Source organism: Polypterus senegalus, chromosome 5 (genome assembly GCF_016835505.1).
Source record: "Polypterus senegalus isolate Bchr_013 chromosome 5, ASM1683550v1, whole genome shotgun sequence".
NCBI classification, from domain to species: Eukaryota; Metazoa; Chordata; class Cladistia; order Polypteriformes; family Polypteridae; genus Polypterus; species Polypterus senegalus.
Genome location: NC_053158.1, coordinates 102,203,050 through 102,229,070, shown reverse-complemented (window position 1 = coordinate 102,229,070; position 26,021 = coordinate 102,203,050). Strand labels below are relative to the sequence as shown.

Genomic DNA, 26,021 nt, shown 5'->3' with positions numbered 1-26,021 from the left:
AGGTTATTTCAATGATGGAGACTCCTGACGTGCATGGCAAGGCATCCATCACTTTACAAACCATAAAGGCAATAAAGACCCAACCATCAGCAACAGAGACTCACTAGCACAGGAACTCAATCAATTTTTTGCCCATTTTGAATTGAATGAGGTGACTGAGGCAGAATCCAGGATGGCACTGTCATCAAGTACAAACAGTATGAGATTTACTGTTAGCACAAATTATGTCAGAAGAGCACTTCTCTGTGTCAACCCAAGGAATGGTCCAGATGGAATTCCAAGGGGAACATTCAGAGACTGTGCAGATCAGCTGGCAGAAGTGTTCAGCAACATCTTTAATTCTCTCTCTGTCACAATGCACTGTCTCCAAATGCCTTAAGACTGCCATCATTGTGCCTGTTCCAAAGAAGACAGTAATCAACATCCTTAATGATTACAGACCTGTAGCTTTTCCCCCCCTCCTCAAAATAATGAAGGGCTTTGAGAAGCTAGCTCTGAGGCACATCAAATCATCACTTCTACCCACCTTAGTCCAGCACCAATTTGCCTACAGAGCCAATAGGCCAACAGAAGTTGCCATTAATACACCTTTCCACACTACACTGACTCCGCTGGGGGCATACGTGAGGATTTTATTTGTGGGCTTCAGTTCCACCTTTAACGCAATCATCCCCAGCAATATGGTGACTAAACCACTCAACCTGGGTGTCAATCAGCACACATGTAGATGGATCAAGAACTTCTTAACAAACCGACTGCAAAAAGTTAGGCTAGGAACCTACCACTGTACAATATAATCATCACATTTGCAGATGACAACATTATGATAGGACTGATAGAAAATGGTGATGAACTTGCCTATAGGGATGAGGTCAGCAAACTGACTGAATGGTGCTTTATCATCAACTTGGCACTTAACTACTCTAAAATAAAGGAGCTGATTATCAGCTTCAGGAGATAGAGAGAGGAACCTTCTCCTCTATATATCAGAAAAGACATAATGGTGCCTAACTTTAAAATTTCTTGGCACACACTTCTCTCAGGAGCTGACATGGTCTGTTAACACAACTTTTCTTGGGAAAAAGATACAGAAGTGGCTCAATTTCTTAACACTAGAATTACCACAGCCTACGAAAAAACTCGCAGATCTGTCTCACCTTAAATCGCTTCTTAAAATCGTTCACAGCTCTCCACCAGCGTCTTTTGTCATCTAAATGTGCTGATAAAATCAGGCTGCAAGCAGCAGGATATTCCATCCCCCACCGACTTAGAACATGCACAAACATCTCCCAGCTCATGCCTTGTTTGGTTTTCTGGGAGTGAAGTGGAGTTTTAGAGTGGAAATAATAGATCCTTATTTGGAACACACGCATTTCATGTGTGTTTCGTTTCTACAGTAATGTGTAAACACATTTTTAAAACAGAAACGTTTTTCATATTCTAGTAGTAAATGACAAAATGTAGACATAAACTATATAATGTATGAAGCCTGAAGTCCAAATATCAAAGAAACACTTTCACAAAAGGTACAAATATAACAGAACAAATGCGCTTTTATTCTAAAGTGTAACTGCAGAAAAAAAAGCCGCCTCAGCAGGCCATTCTGACGCATATTCACTACAACTGGCGCAGTGGTGTAATGGTATCAGCTGCTGACTGAGAATCAAAAGGTCATGAGTTTGATCCCTCACGACTCCGTTTTGAGAAGTGAACTGATCTTATTCTTACTATCTTAGAATAAAAACATACATTTGATTTCAGTCTGTAACAGCCAGTGTAATTTATGATACTTGTAAAGGTTAGGTTTGTTTTTTTTTTTTTATTCACTTTTCATCCTCTCAGTCACGTTCAGGATCCTTCACTAAGCCCCCCCCCCGTCTCCATCTGACACTGCTGTTTTCACATAAAGACGCGCTACAGCTCTGCAGTGTATCATGATACATTCTCTCACCAATGCTAGCAAAATGAAGTGTCTGCATGCACTTTTTGTGGCAATACACGTGTATTTTTTGAGCATGTCCGTGCCAAATAAATAACATTCAAACTATAGCGCTTCTTTATGTGATTCAAATAAATAACATTCGAGCTATAGAGCGCCTTTATGTGAAAAATTGGATCACATAAAGATGCGCTACAGCTCGAATGTTATTTATTGGAGACGTGCTATAGCTCGAATGTTATTTATTTGGCACGGACATGCTCAAAAAATACATGTGTAATGCCACAAAAAGTGCATGCAGACACTTCATTTCGCTACCATTGGTAAGAGAATGTATCGTGATACACTGCAGATCTAGCGTCGGAGCAAGAATGCACATTGCACTTTTGCCATTGCTGTACTTTGTATATGTATATGGGAAGCTCTGCATTTTACATGTGCCTTTACGCTGTAGGAAGAGAGTAAATAAATAAAGGTAACTAAAGGTAAGGTAAAGCTTGTTGATGCTGCATCATCTTTTCTTTTTCCCTCGCCTTTTCCTGTAAGAAGCGTTGTACACACTTCCCTCTATGCTGTGGTTTCTATTACACACCTGAAAGAAAGAGACAATATATGTGAAAACATCATCGCACAAATGCAATATTATTTGAAAACGAACAGCGTCAGATCGGGTTTGAATTTATGCTGGCGCTATTACTTAGAGTCAGATCAGGAGCTTATTCAGTGCGCGCAAGAACATGCAGGTGGCCAGTTGCTGTGTGCTACATACAACATGCTGGCGGTGATCAACACACATTTTAAAAAAAGAAAGAGACAAATATATGTGACGTTTTGAAGAAATCATTTTATGACACGATTTACCTTTATTTATTTATTTACTTACTTCCTAAAGCCTAAAGTCACAAGTAGTGTGCAGAGGGCATGCTCAAAAATGTGTGTAATGCCATGAAAAGTGCCTGCTGACACTTTAGTATGCAAGCAATGGTATGTGCATTCTTGCTCCGATATAGAAGGAAACTGAGTTTACCTCTGTTACAGCGCGTCTATGTGAAAACAGCAGTGTCAGATGCGGGGGTTGGGGTGTGTTTGGGCTCGTGAATGCGGCTGAGATAATAAAACTAACTAAAAAAAAAAAACCAAAGCTAACCTTTACAAATATCATAAATTACACCGGCTGTTACAGACTGAAATCAAATGTATGTTTTTATTCTAAAATAGTAAGACTAAGAGCAGTTTACTTCTCAAAACCTAGTGGTGCAGCAGCTGATTCTATTAGGCCAAGGAGGCAGTCATAATGAACAGCTGTCAATGTCGCATGTTAAGGCGGCTTTTTGTTTCTGCAATTATATTTTTGAATAAAAGCGCAATTGTTGTGTTAGATTTGTACTGTTTCTGAAAGTGTTTCTTTGATATTTGGACTTCAGGTCCCATACATTATATAGTTTATGCCTACATTTTGTCATCTACTACTAGAATATAAAAAACGTTTCTTTTTTAACAATGTGTTTACACAGATTACTGTAGAAACGGAACAGACATGAAATGCGTGTGTTCCAAACAACAATCTATTATTTCCACTCTAAAACTCCACTTCACTCCCAGAAAATCAATCAAGGCATGAGCTGGAAGAAGTTTGTGCACATTCTAAGTCGGTGGGGGCATGGAATAGCCTGCTGCTTGTAGTGTGAGTTTATCAGCACATTTAGAGGACAAAAGGACGCTGGTAGAGAGGTGTGAAGGGATTTAAGAAGCGATTTAAGGTGGGACGGATCTGCAAGTTTTTTCGTAGGCTCTGGTAATTCTAGTGTTAAGAATGGCGAGAAAGGCTGGCCTGTCCAAGCAGCTGTTGGTGTCCTCCTATCACTGCTCTGTAGAAAGCATACTTACCTGTAGCATCCAGGTATGATATGTTGGCTCCTCTGTGGCTGACAAGAAGGCTCTTCGGAGAGTCATCAAAAATAGAACAAAAAAGTACCAAAACCCAGTTACCATCACTAGAGGATATATATTTAGAACTTGATGTTTCCAACAGGCCAAAAAAATCACTCAGGCCACCACCTTTTCATTCTTTTGCTATCAGGAAGGCGTTATAGTTGTATTAAGACACACACTTCCAGACTATTGAAAAGCTTCTATATGAGCACTGTCAGAGAAGTAAACTTTATTAAGTAACTGTTTACTGCATCTAAGCACAAGGTGGTTTGGGTGTTATGTTTTTCACTGTCAGTCATAGCATCAAAAGGGGCCAAACTGCAATATCTCAAAGACTCATTGCAATCATTATAAAATGGAAATACTCCACTATTTACTATTTATAATTTTCCACCTTGTATATATAGTGGTGTGAAAAACTATTTGCCCCCTTCCTGATTTCTTATTCTTTTGTATGTTTGTCACACAAAATGTTTCTGATCATCAAACACATTTAACCATTAGTCAAATATAACACAAGTAAACACAAGATGCAGTTTTTAAATGATGGCTTTTATTATTTAGGGAGAAAAAAATCCAAACCTACATGGCCCTGTGTGAAAAAGTAATTGCCCCCTGAACCAAATAACTGGTTGGGCCACCCTTAGCAGCAATAACTGCAATCAAGTGTTTGCGATAACTTGCAATGAGCGCTCTGGAGGAATTTTGCCCCACTCATCTTTGCAGAATTGTTGTAATTCAGCTTTATTTGAGGGTTTTCTAGCATGAACCGCCTTTTTAAGGTCATGCCATAGCATCTCAATTGAATTCAGGTCAGGACTTTGACTAGGCCACTCCAAAGTCTTCATTTTGTTTTTCTTCAGCCATTCAGAGGTGGATTTGCTGGTGTGTTTTGGGTCATTGTCCTGTTGCAGCACCCAAGATCGCTTCAGCTTGAGTTGACGAACAGATGGCCGGACATTCTCCTTCAGGATTTTTTGGTAGACAGTAGAATTCATGGTTCCATCTATCACAGCAAGCCTTCCAGGTCCTGAAGCAGCAAAACAACCCCAGACCATCACACTACCACCACCATATTTTACTGTTGGTATGATGTTCTTTTTCTGAAATGCTTTGTTCCTTTTACGCCAGATGTAACGGGACATTTGCCTTCCAAAAAGTTCAACTTTTGTCTCATCAGTCCACAAGGTATTTTCCCAAAAGTCTTGGCAATCATTGAGATGTTTCTTAGCAAAATTGAGACGAGCCCTAATGTTCTTTTTGCTTAACAGTGGTTTGCGTCTTGGAAATCTGCCATGCAGGCCGTTTTTGCCCAGTCTCTTTCTTATGGTGGAGTCGTGAACACTGACCTTAATTGAGGCAAGTGAGGCCTGCAGTTCTTTAGATGCTGTCCTGGGGTCTTTTGTGACCTCTCGGATGAGTCGTCTCTGCGCTATTGGGGTAAGTTTGGTTGGCTCGGCCACTCCTGGGAAGGTTCACCACTGTTCCATGCTTTTGCCATTTGTGGATAATGGCTCTCACTGTGGTTTGGAGTCCCAAAGCTTTAGAAATGGCTTTATAACCTTTACCAGACTGATAGATCTCAATTACTTCTGTTCTCATTTGTATCTGAATTTCTTTGGATCTTGGCATGATGTCTAGCTTTCGAGGTGCTTTTGGTCTACTTCTCTGTGTCAGGCAGCTCCTATTTAAGTGATTTCTTGATTGAAACAGGTGTGGCAGTAATCAGGCCTGGGGGTGGCTACGGAAATTGAACTCAGGTGTGATACACCACAGTTAGGTTATTTTTTAACAAGGGGGCAATTATTTTTTCATACAGGGCCATGTAGGTTTGGATTTTTTTTCTCCCTAAATAATAAAACCATCATTTAAAAACTGCATTTTGTGTTTACTTGTGTTATATGTGACTAATGGTTAAATGTGTTTGATGATCAGAAACATTTTGTGTGACAAACATGCAAAAAAATAAGAAATCAGGAAGGGGGCAAATAGTTTTTCACACCACTGTATATATGCATACAGAGGCACTCAGTGTTTTATTGGTTTACACTAATGCATGTGTATAGTTTAAAAGGCATAGAGTATATGTTCAATCTGTTGAAGATTCTGTTTTTATTATATTGTTTGTACTATTCAGGGACACACACAAAAGTTTTGTTGTATATTTGTGCAATAACAATAAAAGGCATTCTATTCTGTTCTATTCTATTCTGTTCAGTTGTATTCTATTCTTTTAAATCCATATGCAACATTTTTTTGCACAGAGACTCATCTTAATTAACTGGAAAAATTGTAAATTACTTCTCATAACTCAATTGGAAACTGATGTATAATATTAAATTGGTAAATGAGATTTTCTCTCCGCGGAGTGGTTCAAGAAATTTTTTAGAAACCTGGCAAGAATTATTTATCATTTGTTTTATTTTTGCTGTTATTTTAATAAATATGAGTAATCACGTTGAGCCTTTTTGTCATTCAGCTCTCTGACGTGTAGAAGAAGGTGGTTATATGTATTTGTTTCAGATTGATGAATGTTTTCTTATTTAGAAAAATATGACCATGCTGCTCTGTTGTTTATCTTAGTATATGTTGGACTAAATCATGTGTTGCATGCTTTGTTCAGGTAAATATAATTAAAATACAAAATTAAAAAATATATCTGTTTTTTCATTCAAAATAACTTAAGAAAAATTTTATTAAATAGAGTGTAGAGAAAAGCCAAGCAAAATGACACCTTTTATTGGCTAACTAAAAAGATTACAATATGCAAGCTTTCGAGGCAACTCAGGCCCCTTCTTCAGGCAAGATGTAATGATTATGTTCATTGTCATTGTCGAATGTGTTTGTTTGTTAAATAATTATTGCTGTCTGGGGAATTCAGGTGGTCTTTTGCATATACGTTGTTTGTTTAAAAATCTTTCCCTTTTCTCCACAGTGTCTGTCCAAAATGGAAAAAACAACCAAATATTTACTACACTGGAAAGACAATTTTGAATATAATGTTATTGTTTTGTAGAAAAGGCTATTACGAATTTTTTCTTTATTTTTTTGTCCCATGCATACTAGTAATGGCACCAGCCAAAATCCTTTTCAAGATAATTTACAATTATGAAATGAAGTTTTTAGACTAGAACAAATTAATAGATGTAAGTAAGACAAACACATACAGGTACTGTAAATCTTACGGTGAACAAACACATTATAGTCAGAAACCAAAAGTTACTGTCTCAAAAAAAGAAGTTTTTCTGTAAACAAACTAGCCTGAATTATTATTTATTACCTCAGTAGCATCTTGAATTATTAAAAAAGGGTTTTTAATGCTCTTTTCTTAACAGAAATGGCACAACTTTGTAGATCAAGTATACGCCCTATTGTTGATGCTATATCACACGGAAGAACAGAAGATATGTCACTTTTCAGTTTCACATGCTGTAATTTAAATACCAGGATTCAGTATTATAGCTTCACAGACCTTCAATCTATTAAGCCAAATGTAAAAAATAATATTCTCAAACTCCCATAATCCAATTGAGGGTAATGGTGGCTGAGCCCTTTGCACTGGGTTCAAAGAAGGAACGATCTTCAGATAGGCCGTTAGTTGATCACACAGGTCACTCATGTATACATCCAAAAATCACAGAGGATTGGATTATTGAATCAACATTATCCCTTACAACTTTGGGAATGAGCAAGGAAAAGTATCCAGAGGAAATAATGCCAACTTCATACAACCTAACTCTAGACCTAAGACACTGAATCTGTGAAGTAACAGCACTACCCAATTTGACATTATGTCACTTCCTAAATGTAATGGTAGACACAAAATCTATAATACAGTTATGTTTATAGTGGATACACCAATCTGGTTTTGATAACTATTCTGTAGTGCAATATGTTATGTTCTGTACTTTGGCCACTAGGTGGAGATAGTGAAGCGGGATAAGGGAGAGTGTTAAGAAAACGAAAAAGTTCGGAGGACTAATTGTTTCCTGTTGTTGCTTCCAGTTCTTGGATTAAATCTTTAACTTTTGGGCACTGAGTCTCATCATTTTATCCTCTGACAACTTAACACAATAGAAAGATTAATTTATTTAAGGGTGTATGATGAAAGGATTGAGAATGCACAGAGCATTTTACTGGTGTGCTTAATTGTGAAGATATTGTTACACCACATAAAACTTATCTGTAAGGGAACATTTTTGATGATAGAATCCATGTCTCATTGCTGCTTAATAAACATGCACCAGGGCAAAATACAGTAAGTAAACGTTCACATGGTATTATCTAACTGGGAAAAGTGAATGGCTCTATAGTGCATGAATTCATTAATCAAAATATAAGTGGAAGAAGAAAAGCAAATTGTACAAGCAGTAAAAAGTTGGCCCTAAAATGGCAAAAAGTAAATTGCTTTCTGTAATTACAATCATTATTGAACAAAAACTACAGAAAATCAAAGGAAAGTCACTCGCGGTCTCTTGGTACTTACCTCCAGTCATCCTTTGATAAATTGTACAAAATGTTCATTTCCTCATCATCCTGTAGAAGTCGGTAAGCTGCACTTACGTGGTGATTTTCAAGCACTGCTCGGTCATTGTACAAAATGGCTGTGTCAGACCTGTAATAATTAAAAAGAAGTCAAAAACTACAGTAAATTTAAGTAAATAATTTTTACATCTAATGCTTATTTTGCACTTACAGTAGACCTGTGAATAAAAGTATTTCATGAATGGTTGTTAGAAGGTAACACCATAGCATCTACTAATTTAAACACAAGTGACCAAAACTTGAAAAGTGCATATAAATGCTAAAATGTATTTTTGACTAAAAGGGTCTATGGCTCATGTGGGTCATGAATGTAGGTCTTGTCACATAGTTATCGTTTTTCTATTAGTGGATATTTCTTTAGATAATGTGAGAGAATGTTCATGTATTAAATTTTTGCCTTTCAACTTATGTCAAGAAATCCAATTTTATGAGTAAATTGTATAACTATTACAAGAACATTTTATTTTTGTGCCACAAAAACAAAAGTTACTTTCAGAAACAGTGGCAATATCCACCAAGAGGTGGATGAATGTGACCAATTGTTTTCTACTTTGAATGATACTATGAACTTAAAATTAGACAATGCTGGAAATGATGATTACAGAAAGACTTTCAAGTCAAATACAAAACACTACCACAAAATGACCAGTGGATCATGTAACAAGATATCAACAGTGTCTACTTCTAGGCTTTCTACTATGTACAGAGAAGTGGGGCCCATCATAGATTTCTTAAAGCCATGCAGTAATAACTTGCAAAGTTGGCAGTCTTGTACTAACTTGCTTACAGACTGGTTTTGAACTCAAGTGAGCTGCATTAACATTGGGTCATTTTATTCATTGAATGTAGATTCTTTCATGAAGATGTCAATCAGATTCAGATAAAAACAGCTGCATAATCCAGATAAATAGATTCCTGGCCATATATGGATGTATCCTCTAAAAATTCCCACATGACAATAAATTTCTTTACATGAAAATCAAATTCTCAAAGCTATCTCCAATAGAAGACATGTGAAGCATTTTTGGATGTACACTATAACCAACTACACATCTTATGTGCTCACTAGAGGAGTTTTTGTACAAAGTATAATGCTTAGTTGAAATATAATAAGCATATAATAATATAATATGAATATATTATTGTGTGAACCCTGTGTATAACTGCTCTGTTTTAACAGCTATTGAGGCTTTACGCAACAAAAAAGACCCATTCATATAGCTCCACTGATAAACAATATATTATTCCTTTCTTCTGGTTGTGGAATTATTTATATTCATGTCAACTGTTCTGTATGCAAAATTTCATCAAGCTAAGTAAAGTGCACATGTGTTCAAGCAATACAAAAGTGCATTGATCATCAATCAGTTGCAAAGAACTAGGATTGTTTTGACTTCCTAAAATCAATTAACATTTAACGACTTCTGGTTTCCAGGCATTATAACCCATTAGACACACAACAGTGGAATCGGAAGAGACTTGCAAAGGTTGATGGCTCACTGGTATGACTAAATCTGCTTTTCTTTTTTTAAATTTTAACCCATAGCCTTATCTCAATTATCAACCCCCTTACAACTTCTTGTCTCTTGTTTTTACACTGTTCCTCAGCACCCAATTCTATTTCGAAGTGGATTCCATACATACTCATATCTTCTCTAGGTTACCTTTATTATCTCTGTATAGGAAAAGCCCAGATCTTTTTATTTTCTGCTTTCAGTCACCAGATGTCAGTGCAAATCTCCAGATGACTATTATATATAAGTAAATACCTATACCTAAGAGTACTTTTCTGCAAGTTCAGTATCTTCTACTTTCCTTCTCCTTCTTCACCATCCACAGATCTTTCACTCAGCATAGTTTTCAGTAAGATCCAGAAGACTCTTACTTAATTAGCACATTTCTTCATTGACTCAGATTTGTCACTTCTTTCTCTACAACAACTATAAGATCTATTCTTTCCTTATTAGCTATTTGAGTTCATGACTTGGTCAGGCATTGTTTTGCAAAAATTGTTATCAAAGTGCTACTGCCTGAAATATGTTTTTTGTCACTTGCTATACCTAAATATCTCCTTTGATTCATTCTCAATATGAACATATTGAAATAAAACATTGCCTGGAAACATTATCTCAGAATAACATTATGATACCTCCTTCATACAAACAGCAGAAACAAGTTGCACTGCTATGTTCCTAAAGAATTTACTGAACCACAACTTCCCAGATTAGATATTATGATACCTTCTAATGAGGAAAACATGAAGCTTTACCACTTCCAAGAGGACTAGAGGAAAATAGATTTGCCATTTTAATAACAAGAGAGATCTGAATCTGGTATCTGATGTATTTTATATTCTACGTTATCACCTAGATTCTCCAGAATAAGTCGAAATTTGAGGATCCCTATAGCGGTGCTTTCTATCATACTACTTGATTGTTTATTTCATGTGTCTTAAGATTCTTCATGTGAAGAAAATTTGCTAATATTTTTGTGAAAATTACATTTGACAGTCATATGAAAAAGTTTGGGAACCCCTCTTAATTCATTGGATTTTTGTTTAACATTGGCTGAGTTTTCAAAGTAGAAACTTCCTTTTAATATATGACATGCCTTATGGAAACAGTAGTATTGCAGCAGTGACATTAAGTTTATTGGATTAACAGAAAATATGCAATATGCATCATAACAAAATTAGACAGGTACATAAATATGGGCACCCCAACAGAGATATTACATCAATACTTAGTTGAGCCTCCTTTTGCAAATATAACAGCCTTTAGATGCCTCATATAGCCTTTGATGAGTGTCTGGATTCTTGATGGAGGTATTTTTGACCATTCTTCCATACAAAATCTCTCCAGTTCAGTTAAATTTGATGGCTGCCGAGTATGGACAGCCTGCTTCAAATCATCCCATAGATTTTCGATGATATTCAAGTCAGAGGACTGTGACGGCCATTCCAGAACATTGTATTTCTCCCTCTGCATAAATGCCTTTGTAGATTTCGATCTGTGTTTTGGGTCATTGTCTTGCTGTAATATCCTACCCCTGCGTAACTTCAACTTTGTGACTGATGCTTTAACATTATCCTGAAGAATTTGTTGATATTGGGTTGAATTCATCTGACCCTTGATTTTAACAAGGGCCCCAGTCCCTGAACTAGCAATGCAGCCCCACAGCATGATGGAACTTCACTAAATTTGACAGTGGTGGAGTGGTGGGTAGCAGGTGTTTTTCTTTGAATGCAGTGTTCTTCTTCCACCATGCAAAGTGCTTTTTGTTATGACCAAATAACTCAATTTTTGTCTCATCAGTCCAAAGTACTTTGTTCCAAAATTAATTTGGCTTGTCAAAATGAACATTTACATACAACAAGCAACTCTGTTTGTGGCATGAGTGCAGAAAGGGCTTCTTTCTCATCACCCTGCCATACAGATGTTCTTTGTGCGAATTGTACTGAATTGTAGAACGATGTACAGATACACCATCTGCAGCAATTTGTTCTTGCAGGTCTTTGCAGGTGATCTGTGGGTTGTCACAATCCTGTGCATATGCCGCTTCTGTATTTTTCTTGGCCTGTCAGACCTGGGTTTAACAGCCACTGTGCCTGTGGCCTTCCATTTCCTGATTACATTCCTTACAGTTGAAACTGACAGTTTAAACCTCTGAGATTGCTTTTTGTAGCCTTCCCCTAAACCATGATACTGAACAATCTTTGTTTTCAGATCTTTTGAGAGTTGGTTTGAGGATCCCATGCTGTCACTCTTCAGAGAGTCAAAGGGAAGCACAACTTGCAATTGAGCACCTTAATAAATACCTTTTCTCATGATTGGACACACCTGTCTATGACGTTCAAGGCTTAACAAGCTAATCCAACCAATTTGGTGTTGTAAGTAATCAATATTGAGTATTTACATGCATTCAAAACAGCAAAATTATAAGGGTGCCACACAATTTTTTCACAGCCAGTTTTTCACATTTGATTTAATTTCACACAACTAAATACTGCTTCACTAAAAATCTTTGTTCGGAAAACACCCCAGTATTCAGATATTCCTAGGAAATGAAAGACATACTGCTGTTATCTTTTTTGTTGAAAGTAGAGTAAATTATTATGCAGACTAAGAGGGGTTTAATATGACTATATTTCCGACTGTGTCTGTGTGTTCCTGCTGAAAAAAATATTCTAAAGTAACCACAAGGATTTAAAGTACTAATTATCTTAATAAATTTAAACACTGTAATAATATCACATCTGAATCTCTGTTTGCTCAAAACAAAAAAATCTTTAGTCTTTCCTAATAGATCATGCCTCTCAGTGCCCAAATCAAGCAAGTCATTCTCCTCTGGACTTTCATTATGGTATATGTTTCTTGTAATGCAAAGACCAAATCTGAAAATGCATCAAATTTGTGTTGCTTTATCTACTTTATTGTATCGATCCTTTCCTTTTTCTTTTTGCACACTAAATATATTCATTATATACTGTATGTATATCTATAAATACACTAACAGTAAAAATTTTAGAACTCCTCAGTTTTTTCAATTTTAAATACAATTTAAACAGTTAAAATCTGGTGAATAACCTTAAATGGTACAAAGATTAGCAAAAACACAACTGTTAAATTGCTGTATTGTCAGGAGCCTTTCATATAAACTGTTGACTCTCAGAAACTTGTCTTCGGATTCTTTGGCAGCTTTAGATCTGTTAAACCTGATCCTGTCAGAGTTTCGGTGACAGAGAGTATAATTACATTGATCTGTAAATGTTTATGTTACATTAGTAGGATTTTGCTTAATTCCAGTTTGCACCACCTAGTTAAGAAAATAATACTCACATCTTGGCCTTTCAGTTTCTTAATGATTTACAAATCCATTTTTTAAACATAGATAAGTGAGTTGAATGCTGTTCTTTCCCTTCTTTTTTAAATTTTTGAAAAGAAAAAAAAAACTTCAAAAGGCATTATTTTATTTACATTAACATATTCAGAAATAGACTCTTGAGATAGGGTTACTCTACTAAAGGGTGATTTTTACTTTCTCTACCCAAAATCCACAATGAACATACATAGATCATATAATACAAAAAGCTGGATGTTAAAAAATGCATCAGTTTTTTTAATCACCAACCTGGTCTGAATATGAAAGTTGTTTGTAGTCCCAGTGTGCTCATAATCATGGACAGCAGCAGCAAATATCATGGCAAAAATCTCCAGTTCTGTCAGCCAGTGCTGCAAAACAAAATCAAGAATAGCAAGATAAATCTGTCAGCTCTGAACAATTTAGATACTTTTATGCCATTGAGTGTTCCCCTGTTGGCAATTCATTCTACTCATCAGCTCCTCTTTCTAGAAACCTTTTCTAAACTGCAGTACATAAATCACAGGTTTACATCATAGGAGTAATTTTTTTTTTTAATAAATAATTCAGGATATGAGTGTGATCTTAAGAGCAAACTGTTAAAACTACAAAATATATTAGAATTTGAATTTATCACTAAATCTAGAATGAAATAAAATAAGTATTAAGTTGTGCAGCAATGTAATATAATAGTTATCTTTGTCATTTCATGGACAGATGTTTTCTGTGTGGAGTTGCATATACCGCCTATATATGTGTGCTTTTTCATTTGGGTACATTAGTTTTCCTACCAAATCCCCAAAGATGTGCAGGTTAGGTTAGCTGGTGATTACGCATAGGTTCCTATGTGGCTGTATGTATAAGTAGGCTTTACAATGCATTGGTCCCCTCTCCTAGGCTGTGTCCTGCGTTACGTCCAGTGCTGCCAAGATAAGCTTAGCCCCATGTGTCCCTAAATTGGATTAAGCAGATTTGTGAATGATATAATAAATTGTGTACAAATATCTACATTTCTTTAAAGAAAAACATCCTGTCAAAAACTAAACACAGTTTCAGATAGTTTCATTTTTTGTAACTGGAGATTCTATTTACTTGGTCCTTTCAAAAAGTAATCAGGTCTGGTCTCCAATGTTTAACCAGTTCTATGAATTGTTGCAGGAGTCTGATTTGTTCATATATTGAGGTCTTTGGGGTTAAAAGCATTCTGAAAACTATAAAGATTAAAAGAGGCCAGTGCTTTTCAGCATTATAGTTATGCATTTAAAAAGCATTATATAATACTTTTTTTTCCAGTAAAGGGAAAACTATTTTGCCTTTTGAAATTAAACACAAACAAAATGACATTCCACTACTTTATGCTCTTAAAAACCAGTTCACTTAAGACAGAAGACCCCAGTCTTTGCCTCCAAAGTAAATATGTGGCAAGATTAAAACAAAAGATTTGCTCTGAAAAAGTGTGCATATAATGAACAACCACCCCCAATTAACAATTATTCGCATTTCTCAAAATGACTAGATAACTAATGATATAACTTTCTTTTCAGCCATAAAGATCTGACTTAACTTGCTTGATTGGTTATAGATCATCCTGGTTGGTTCATAAAGCACAAAGACAAAATGGCAGGAACTGAACAACATATTTCCAAAACACATTCAGACATTTTTTCAATAATTCAGTATATCTATTTATAGAATATGCTTGTACAGTAAAAACCTAAATTTCTCAGTTAAACTAACACATATGAATATTGAAAAATAACTCGCAACAAATTGTGCCAAAAATATAAAACACAAGAACACGGCTTTTTATTTACTACTAATTTATGACTATTTTATTAACATAAAATAAAAAAGTAAAAGGAAAAAAAAGTTTTAAACAAGTAGTAAGTGACATACAAAAAATTACACCCTCACTTACACCCTTACCCACCCACCTTGACCACAATTCCTTCACCTTTCTGACTGAAGATTATCGAAGGGTGATTTCCACTGGTTTCAACACAAATTTGGACACTTTTCAGTAGTCTTTTCTAAGCAAAAAATACTCTCCTGGCGAGAGAATGAGAGAGGAAAATGGAGATTGAGAGCGGAGAAGTCTAGATTAGAAAAATGTCAAGAGAAAAAGTAATAGTGGTGGCCAAAATCAAACAGAAAATGTTAGAAACAAGAAAACAGTAATACGAGTCAGAAGGATAGCTGCTGAACTAGTGGAGAAATGTATCTTGAATGTAAGAGGAGCAAAGCTGATGTAGGGGGTTTGAAAAGAGTCGTAGAGTACATCTTTTACATAGGGAAATTTGTCATTATTGAAAATTTGGAACAGCGTATGATTTTCTGCTGAAGAGATCATTTAAAAAAAAAAAAAACTGAGACTGGATGGTAGGTCACACTGCCCGATAGAGAATATATGAATAAATTTGTAGGAAGTTTTGTGTATTTTATTTTTAAAAAGGAGTAAGAGAAAGAGAGACAGCAACACGAGGAGAAGAGTGTAATTCCATATGTCCAAAAACCTAACCTTAGCAGAAGACAGAAAAAAAATATGGAATGGAATGTTTAAACATTATTAAAAAAACATAAAATCTGAAGCCCCAAATCACCAAAGATGTCACTTAAGGGATCAGTGCCCAGGTGCTGGAACAGAAACGGATCATCTGCCAATTTGGAAAATCTTTTTGTGAAAACTGTGGTGTGTGAACCTCCAGTGTGAATGCCAGGGATGTGATTAGGGAGTCCATTCACGGGAATTCGGGAATCCCGAATATTAATCCCGGGTGCCCGGGGATGACACAGTGCACGGGCCTCTCACATATGAATGGTTTTAGAATGACCGACACTTAGTTTTAATAAAACTAATGCAATATGTTGACACCAATAAAAGACTAACCTTATCTACAAGCAGTTCATGCTGTCATATAAGTACGTGTATCTGGTTCAGGGGTGCCCACACTTTTTTGGCTTGTGAGCTACTTTTAAAATGACCAGGTCGAAATGATCTACCTACATTAAATATTATATATATATATATATATATATATATATATATATATATATATATATATACTAATAAAAGGCAAAGCCCTCACTCACTCACTCACTGACTCATCACTAATTCTCCAACTTCCCGTGTAGGTAGAAGGCTGAAATTTGGCAGGCTTATTCCTTACAGCTTACTTACAAAAGTTGGGCAGGTTTCATTTCGAAATTCTACGCATAAGGGTCATAACTGGAAGCTATTTTTCCCCATATAATGTAATGGAGTCTTGAGTTGGAGATGGCGTGGGGGGAGTTTCGTGTGACATCATCACGCCTCCTACGTAAGTACGTAGAGAACAAGGAAGAACTCCAAACAGCGATGAGCACAAAGCGCCATTTCACAATTGAGAAGGCAGAAAAACATTATGAAGCAAATGATGCATACAAGCATATTCATAAGTACAGCTACTGCGGAAACAAAGCAGGCGTGAACCGTAAGTTTATATTAAATTAAGTTCATAGACAGGCTGCCACTAGCGTTTGTAATTTAGTGCCTGCCCATATAAGGCCGTCCATCAGCGGCAATCCAATACAAACACTGCCGGTAAATTCACGGGTGAAGGACTGTGCTTATGCAGAGGAAGATGAGATGGTCAGGGTGGTGTTTGGCACAAACTCATTGAAACTGCGAGAGAAACTTTTAAGTGCGGGTCTTAGCTGACATTACACGAGATGGCACCAGTACAGCTGGGAACCTTCGATGCAAGAACACCAAGCGGCTCACGTGAACTGACGCAATGCGCAGACAAAAGCAACAGTTCCAAAGAGTGCTGAACAAAAACCGAATTACACAATTGAGAAGGCAGCAAAAAATATGAAGCGTCTTATACATACAATCATATTCATAAGTGCAGCTACTGCGAAACAAAGCACACGGTGGAAAAAGTGAATGTCCTGCTAAAGGAAGACAGTGTAAAAAAACGTGCATGCAGTTTGTCACATCTCAGATAAAAGGAAGACGAGCTGTTTATTGATGCAGTAAGGAACTAATCGATGAATGAAACCTCTTATCTTTACAACGATTGACAAACACGGAATGTAACTTGAACACATCCTACAAATACGAGCCTGATTGAAAGAAATAATGATAATCAAATCCTTGATGACAGCAACATTCAATAACACTCACAAAACAATTACTGTATATTGACAATCATGTTACGTTATTTTTAAAATGTTCCCTTTTCTTTTCATAACTTCTACTTCTCCACTGTACACGGGTATATATATATAAATGTATATATATACCCGATCTACAATACATACTTTAGCATAGACAAGCCACACGCTGTGGCTAATTGTAGAGTCTTAAGCCTCTAACGCCGACATTCGAGGTTCGATTCCCGAGAGGGGTGTACTGACTATGTATGCGCTACCTGATTCATTTTACCTTCGATCTCCTTGGTTTGGGACGTATGAAAAATATTAGGTTAACGCAGAATCATGTTACGTTATTTTTAAAATTTTCCCTTTCTTAGCACAAGCACAGCTGAGAAGCTTCGATGCATGTACTCCATAACGCGTTAAAAAATAACGCATTTAATCACACTTTCAATTCCAAGCAAACGGAACTTTTGTCAATGCATGATTTCCTGGTACATCCATTACACTGATGCACACATCACAGCTACAAAAATGTTAGAGTCGGAATAAAGCGCTTCCTACGACTGATCATTTCGACTACCCGAAGCCTTGATAAAAGCATGGTTTTGTGCACACTGAAAAGCAAGCAAAATTAGATGCATTACAGAAAGCGGACTTTGTGGCTCTTACTGGGGATCATTGGACTTCCGTGACCGTTAGTAATTCTAAATACATCTAATTACAAAATGTTCAATGATCACACTGTTTTAGCCTAATGTACAAAATAATTTTGGCTAATGTTACTCAGAGTTTAAAGAGTAAGCTGGTCAAATTACCTTTTATGTTTCTGATTTATTTTTTTAAGAAGAAAACTGCACTTTATGTTGAAATTTTGGTTATTATTATTTAAAGACAATACTATTCTGAAAATGTACTTAAAGTACTTAAACTACCACTTTATTTTTAAGTCTGCCCAATTTTAACCAGGGATGATATTTTTGTTTCTGTTTTGAATTCAAATGCAGTTTAAAAGCTTTTTTTCAGAAATTAAAACAGCTTCAGTTTACAATATTCATGTCCATGTCTATTATTTGATTCTGTCGCCCACTAAAACCGTTTTAAATTAAAAAAAAAAAACATTTGCGATTTGGGGCAAATTTACGTGTGCGATTACATACGATTAATCAAGATTAATTCTTACACAGCCTCTAATTAATTGGATTAATTTTTTTAATCGAGTCCCACCCCTAATATATATATGTAGATATATATATGTAGATTTGTATATATATGTGTATATACAGTATATATGTAGATATGTATATGTTGTATATACAGTATGTATATGTGTGTGTGTATATATACAGTATGTGTATATATGTATATGTATATATATGTATGTGTGTATATGTATATATATATAACTGTATATATGTACGTGTATAGATGTGTATATATATATATTGTCAGAGATGTACGGGGACACTGCCCGGCCGGGACGCCTGGACAGTCCCCAACGGGGACAATACTTCTCCTCAGCCATGAGAGGGCAGCCGCCCGGTCTATTTGGGGCCACAGAGGCGGAGCTGGGATGCCCGTGTGAGGATGTGGCCACCGCCAGGGGGCACCCGGTCAGTTGGGGAGTCCTGGAGGGCAACATTTCCGCCATACCAGGAAGTGCTCCCGGAAGCGGTTCTAAGACGCCCCGGAGTGCTTCCAGGGGCTTTCCTGACACTTCCGCCACACCAGGAAGTGACGTCAAGGGGAGCACCTGGGACTCATCCGGGTCCTGATAAAAGGAGCCGCCTCCTTCCAGACGGAGAGCCAGAGTTGGGAGGAAGGAGATGAAGCTTGTGAGGAGGAGGAGGAGGTCCAAGAGAAAGAGAGAGAAAGAAAGAAGAAGAAGAAAGGAAAGAGTTGGTGAAAGAAGAAGAAAGGAAAGAGTTGATGAGAGAAGGCATTGTGGTGCAGTAAAGGAAAAATAAATAGCGTGTTTTATACATCCTGGTGTCGGTCTGACTGTGTTGGGGTACGGTTTCCACAATGGCCCGAACAGGGACCAACCCCTGCTAAAAGGGGACCCGTCTTTATAAATATTTTGTGGAGCCAACCCGCACAACAGACGGCGCGCACTACCGCCGCGACACGCAAGCCTGCGCTGACGCCTCTGGAAACGCCCGCTGTAAACCCACGCCAAACGGACGTCTCTGTTATGGGGAAGAAAAGGGCAACCGGGCCCTGAAGGTAGCGATGCCTCTACCCGGCGTCGTCGTTGCGGCTGCACGGGGCAGCGGGGCGGCGGAAGAAGCCGCCCGGCGACAGCGGATTCGGGAGGTAAGTCTCACGTCGGAGGGTGATACGCTTGGCGGGACTTACCCTGCGGTCGCCTGGTCATGTTTTTAGCAGGGGACTGCCGAATCGCGTCTGTGGCGAAGCATGCCGACCCGTGGTCTGACAGCGAGGCGACGGCGGAGACGAAGAGGAGCCGCTCGACTGCAGAATGGCTGCGGGCGAAGCTGCCCGGAAGTCTCTTCCCGAAGACGTCTGCTCATAGGGTGGAGGGCGTTGGAAGACCGGAAGTTCCTCCCAAAACAAGTACGGATTGGGCGGTGTGTGTTGTGTCCCGCCGGTGAGTACAAGAAGTCGGGACCAACGAACGTCAATCCTGGGACACCCGAAGACCCAACGGAGCATGCGCAGGAGCTCCACGGCTCCCAGCCGGCAGGTGAGTCAGAGAAATGTACGACTTCAGTGCCGGCTGGCTTAAGTGACTTGTTATTGGCTGTACAGGAGTTAGAGAAAGTCTTTTGTCCTGTACAGCCTCTCTTGCAGGTATTACAGAACCTGACGAGTGTGCTCAAGACGCTGGAGGAGACTACGGACGCCCCTGAGAGCCATACTGGGGTGGTTAGCGCGCGACGTGGGATTCTCCAGTAAGTCTGATCGTCGGTACAGGTAAGTGACACGGTACCGAACAGGATTATGGAATCCTTAGCGAAAAGAACCTGGATGTAACGGAAGGGATTCAAGTAGCAAGGGTTCCGACAGTAGATCGGGGGACGAGTACTGAGACCGCAGTACAAGCAGAGTCGGGGCGGTGCGGCTTGTATGTGTCGGCACCCAGACCACCCGGCGCCAAGCGGCGGTGCTCGGAGCCCGATCGAGAGGGTGCAAGCGGCAAGGGGTCCGCTTTAATTCATAAGGGGATCCAAGCTGTTGCGGCACCCCAGAGCAACGGGAGGCCCGGAGAAAAATGGAGGGTCTCCGGAGAGGGCAAAAGAGTGAGCAAGAGCTCGTGTGCGGCGAGAGATCTCTCGAGGCAATGGAGAGCTGCCCCGAGCCAAGCTGAGCGGATACAGGCACGGGCGTTCCCGTCCTGTTTTCAGGCCCGGAGAACACCTGAAATACAAGGGGTGCGCCGGTGTTACAGGTGCCATGGAGCTGGGCATTTGTGGAGGCGTTGTCCGTATGCCCCGAGCAGAAATGCCATTAGGCGGCGTCGGGACGACGTCTCCGCACCTGTGTCTTCTTTTTCAGGTCCAGACCATGGAAGATGGTACGCCGGGACCCCGAAATGGGAAACTGTTGACCCTCGCGGGGCGGGCCGCTTTGCGGATGGGCTTCAGCTGGTGAGGGGCAGTGTCAGAGATGTATCGGGGACACTGCCCGGCCGGGCGCCTGGACAGTCCCCAACGGGACAATACTTCTCCTCAGCCATGAGAGGGCAGCCGCCGGGTCTATTTGGGGCCACAGAGACGGAGCTGGGATGCCCGTGTGAGGATGTGGCCACCGCCAGGGCGCCGGTCAGTTGGGGAGTCCTGGAGGGCAACATTTCCGCCATACCAGGAAGTGCTCCCGGAAGCGGTTCTAAGACGACCCGGAGTGCTTCCAGGGGCTTTCCTGACACTTCCGCCACACCAGGAAGTGGCGTCAAGGGAGCACCTGGGACTCATCCGGGTCCTGATAAAAGGAGCCGCCTCCTTCCAGACGGAGAGCCAGAGTTGGGAGGAAGGAGACGAAGCTTGTGAGGAGGAGGAGGAGGTCCAAGAGAAAGAGAGAGAAAGAAAGAAGAAGAAGAAAGGAAAGAGTTGGTGAAAGAAGAAGAAAGGAAAGAGTTGATGAGAGAAGGCATTGTGGTGCAGTAAAGGAAAAATAAATAGCGTGTTTTATACATCCTGGTGTCGGTCTGACTGTGTTGGGGGTACGGTTTCCACAATATATATATATATATATGCCAGCAACACTCATGACAATGACAAAACAATTACATTGTCAATCATGTTACGTTATTATTAAAATGTTTCCTTTTCTTTTACTTCTCGCTGCCAATCGAGGTATTTTGCTATATATATATATATATATATATATATATATATATATATATATATATATATATATATATATATATATATATATATATATATATATATATATATATATATATATATATATATATATACAGTGGTGAAAAACTATTTGCCCCTTCCTGATTTCTTATTCTTTTGCATGTTTGTCACTCAAAATGTTTCTGATCATCAAACACATTTAACCATTAGTCAAATATAACACAAGTAAACACAAAATGCAGTTTTTAAATGATGGTTTTTATTATTTATGGAGAAAAAAATCCAAACCTACATGGCCCTGTGTGAAAAGTAATTGCCCCTTGTTAAAAAATAACCTAACTGTGGTGTATCACACCTGAGTTCAATTTCCGTAGCCACCCCCAGGCCTGATTACTGCCACACCTGTTTCAATCAAGAAATCACTTAAATAGGAGCTGCCTGACACAGAGAAGTAGACCAAAAGCACCTGAAAAGCTAGACATCATGCCAAGATCCAAAGAAATTCAGGAACAAATAAGAACAGAAGTAATTGAGATCTATCAGTCTGGTAAAGGTTATAAAGCCATTTCTAAAGCTTTGGGACTCCAGCGAACCACAGTGAGAGCCATTATCCACAAATGACAAAAACATGGAACAGTGGTGAACCTTCCCAGGAGTGGCGGCCGACCAAAATTACCCCAAGAGCGCAGAGACGACTCATCCGAGAGGTCACAAAAGACCCCAGGACAACGTCTAAAGAACTGCAGGCCTCACTTGCCTCAATTAAGGTCAGTGTTCACGACTCCACCATAAGAAAGAGACTGGGCAAAACGGCCTGCATGGCAGATTTCCAAGACGCAAACCACTGTTAAGCAAAAAGAACATTAGGGCTCGTCTCAATTCTGCTAAGAAACATCTCAATGATTGCCTTTTGGGAAAATACCTTGTGGACTGATGAGACAAAAGTTGAACTTTTTGGAAGGCAAATGTCCCGTTACATCTGGCGTAAAAGGAACACAGCATTTTAGAAAAAGAACATAATACCAACAGTAAAATATGGTGGTGGTAGTGTGATGGTCTGGGGTTGTTTTGCTGCTTCAGGACCTGGAAGGCTTGCTGTGATAGATGGAACCATGAATTCTATTGTCTACCAAAAAATCCTGAAGGAGAATGTCTGGCCATCTGTTCGTCAACTCAAGCTGAAGCGATCTTGGGTGCTGCAACAGGACAATGACCCAAAACACACCAGCAAATCCACCTCTGAATGGCTGAAGAAAAACAAAATGAAGACTTTGGAGTGGCCTAGTCAAAGTCCTGACCTGAATCCAATTGAGATGCTATGGCATGACCTTAAAAAGGCGCTTCATGCTAGAAAACCCTCAAATAAAGCTGAATTACAACAATTCTGCAAAGATGAGTGGGCCAAAACTCCTCCAGAGCGCTGTAAAAGACTCATTGCAAGTTATTGCAAACGCTTGATTGCAGTTATTGCTGCTAAGGGTGTCCCAACCAGTTATTAGGTTCAGGGGGCAATTACTTTTTCACACAGGGCCATGTAGGTTTGGATTTTTGTTTCTCCCTAAATAATAAAAACCATCATTTAAAAACTGCATTTTGTGTTTACTTGTGTTATATTTGACTAATGGTTAAATGTGTTTGATGATCAGAAACATTTTGTGTGACAAACATGCAAAAGAATAAGAAATCAGGAAGGGGGCAAATAGTTTTTCACACCACTGTATATATATATATATATAATATAAATAGATAGATATGACAACAACACTCATATCAATGACAAAACAATTACATTAACAATCATCTTAGGTTATTTTTAAAATGTTTGCTTTTCTTTTTCATAACTTCTTTAACACACTACTTCTCCGCTCCGAAGTGCGGGTATTCTGCTAGTAATATATATATACTGTGTTGACCCGAATACAACGCAACCTTTTTTGACTAAATATTTCCCTTTCAAAAGTGGACTCGCGTTAAATTCGAGGACTAGGCAATTCAATGTAACAACTCTTCTTATTAGTACGTGTGCCGCATTCGGTATAGTTCGGATCGGTTCGAGTACACAAGACTGCACGAGAGTTTCTAGCTCCGGTGGAATCTCTGGTTTCGAGCATTTTGATTCTGGCGCGCGTCCGCCGTATGCCAGCAAGTGGCTATTGTGTCTATGATTCACAGGTAAGTGTAGCCCATGTCTCTCGCAACTGTTATAGTAGTAATTTGCATGTTTGCTCTAGCGGTGGGTTCTTTATTGCCCAAAAAAAATGAGTGTGAGTTATAATAGTAGTGTTGAGAAAAAAGGCTTATCAAAGAGACAAATAAATAAAGGTATCAGGAGAACCTACAATATGAATTTTAAGATTTTGGTTGCAAACGAGGCAGAGAGAACGAACAACATGAGAGCTTCAAGGAAATACGAAGTTCCAGAAGTAAACGTCCGTCTCTGGAGAAAAGATTTAACAAAATAAATGAATGCAAATTCCTCAAGAAAATCTTTTAGTGGACCCAAAATAGGAAGGTTTAAAGAAGTTGAGCAGCGAGTGGTAAAATTTGTAATAGAAAAGCGAAATGAAGGATTCCCAATATCCCGTGAAGTTATAAAATTTAAAGCGTTAGAAGAGGCTGCTAATTTTAAACATCCCTAAACTTAAACTTTAAAGGCTTTAAGGACTTTAAAGCAAGTATGGGTTGGTGTAAAAGAATGATGAAATGGAACAGTTTATCACTACAACGGCGGAATTCTTTGAATTCTTTAATGAAAAATGAATGGATCGCGCTAAATTCGGATTTTTATTTTCTAAAATCTTCATGAAAAAATTTGGGGCCACGTTAAATTTAGGGCCGCGTTAAATTCAGGCCGATACGGTATATATATATATATATAGCATAGTTTTACTGTCAAATAATGCAAAGAGTACGCGACACGTGTTTCAGGCGTACACACTCACTGCACATTCACGGCACGTCAGTGTCAGAGGCGAAGCCTCAGCGTGTGGTTCGTTTATTTGACAGCATGTAGATCGGGGTAATTACATTCATGGCATTCGTAGTCTGAATCACAATCTGATTGTATGGGTGCATGTGGGATGACCAGTGTGTTAGAAGGAAAGAGATCTCAGACTGGCTGCCCTGTATGTCAATCAAGTGTCAATCAATTCAAAATTTTTTTTGAATGCAACGCGATCTACCTGATCAGATACTGATACACTTGTTCTAAACAACCCCCGCACTTGCGTTGCTCTGAAACACCGCCATTTCAACTTTTACTGATGCATCCAGTTTCTTGTTTCCTGGCATAAATAATGTGGATGCAACAGACTGACACATTGCAATTTCAAGTTGCTGTTCAAAGCTGTTGTCTGACAGATGTCAATGAAGTCGGCCCTGTCCCGGCATTCGTGAGCTGCCGAGTGCAGACTCTTCCCAGTCCACTGTGCTCAGTCTTAGTCTGAGCCGGGAGACTGACGACTGCTGCTGGTTGACTGAATCAATCTGCAAAACACTACACCGTGGGCCAAAAAACCGTGCCACTTAATTATTTTCAACTATAACCCTGTTATTTCTTGATTGATTTTTACACTTTTACATGCTATATATGCGAGCTTGGCCATTCCTGGTTTCCCGGGAATTACAGCAGTTTCATTCCCGGGAATGTGGGAATGAAAAATGTCCGGGAATGGATTCCCTAGATGTGATCCAGTAGGGTTACCAGGATGTCAAACTGGGATGGGCATTTGGAGCAACTAAATGCCAACATAATCTAAATATTTATTTCTAATGACTTTTCACTGGGTGGACAGATGACCTTTTTGGGTGGGAAATGCCCATCCCTGTCTAATTGTAGCTATATCCCTGATTTAGAAATACAGGATGAGTGGTTTATGGAGAAAGAGAGCAAAGCAATCAAATTCCTTAATGGCAAAGTGTGAAACCATGATGACATAACTTCAGGGTTGGTTTCTGGACTGCTACCAGTGCCACCCAGAAAGGCCCTAAACTCCTGTGATTCAGAATTGAATTAAGCAGTTTTTAGAATAGTATATGTTATTTTTATACCTCCTGTTTTGATCCCTTCTGAATGTTTCTTTAATATTAAATAAACAGACCTATTTGGAAAGTAGCTCTTTGTCCTGACAATACTTCAAGTTTGGGGAGAGGCCAACTTAATAATTGTTCAGTTCAAAACATTTTTTTCCTAATTTGAATGAGGTGCATGACACAACAGAATACAGCAATTAAAGTCTGGGATTCAAAGGCGCAGTACAATCTAGGCTAATAGAAGGTCA

The 26,021-nt window shown here is 38.7% G+C and overlaps 1 protein-coding gene across 3 annotated transcripts in view; it reads right to left on the bottom strand.

The window, feature by feature from the left end:
* LOC120529404 (calcium/calmodulin-dependent 3',5'-cyclic nucleotide phosphodiesterase 1C-like) overlaps positions 1-26,021 on the bottom strand; it is a 697,603-nt gene that overhangs the window by 166,117 nt on the left and 505,465 nt on the right. For all 3 annotated transcript variants that reach the window (XM_039753171.1, XM_039753172.1, XM_039753173.1), the window contains 2 exons: positions 13,547-13,647; positions 8,358-8,486 (listed from right to left, as the gene is read on the bottom strand). In XM_039753171.1, coding sequence (XP_039609105.1) covers positions 8,358-8,486; positions 13,547-13,647 — 230 coding nt within the window. The remainder of the gene's footprint in view (positions 1-8,357; positions 8,487-13,546; positions 13,648-26,021) is intronic.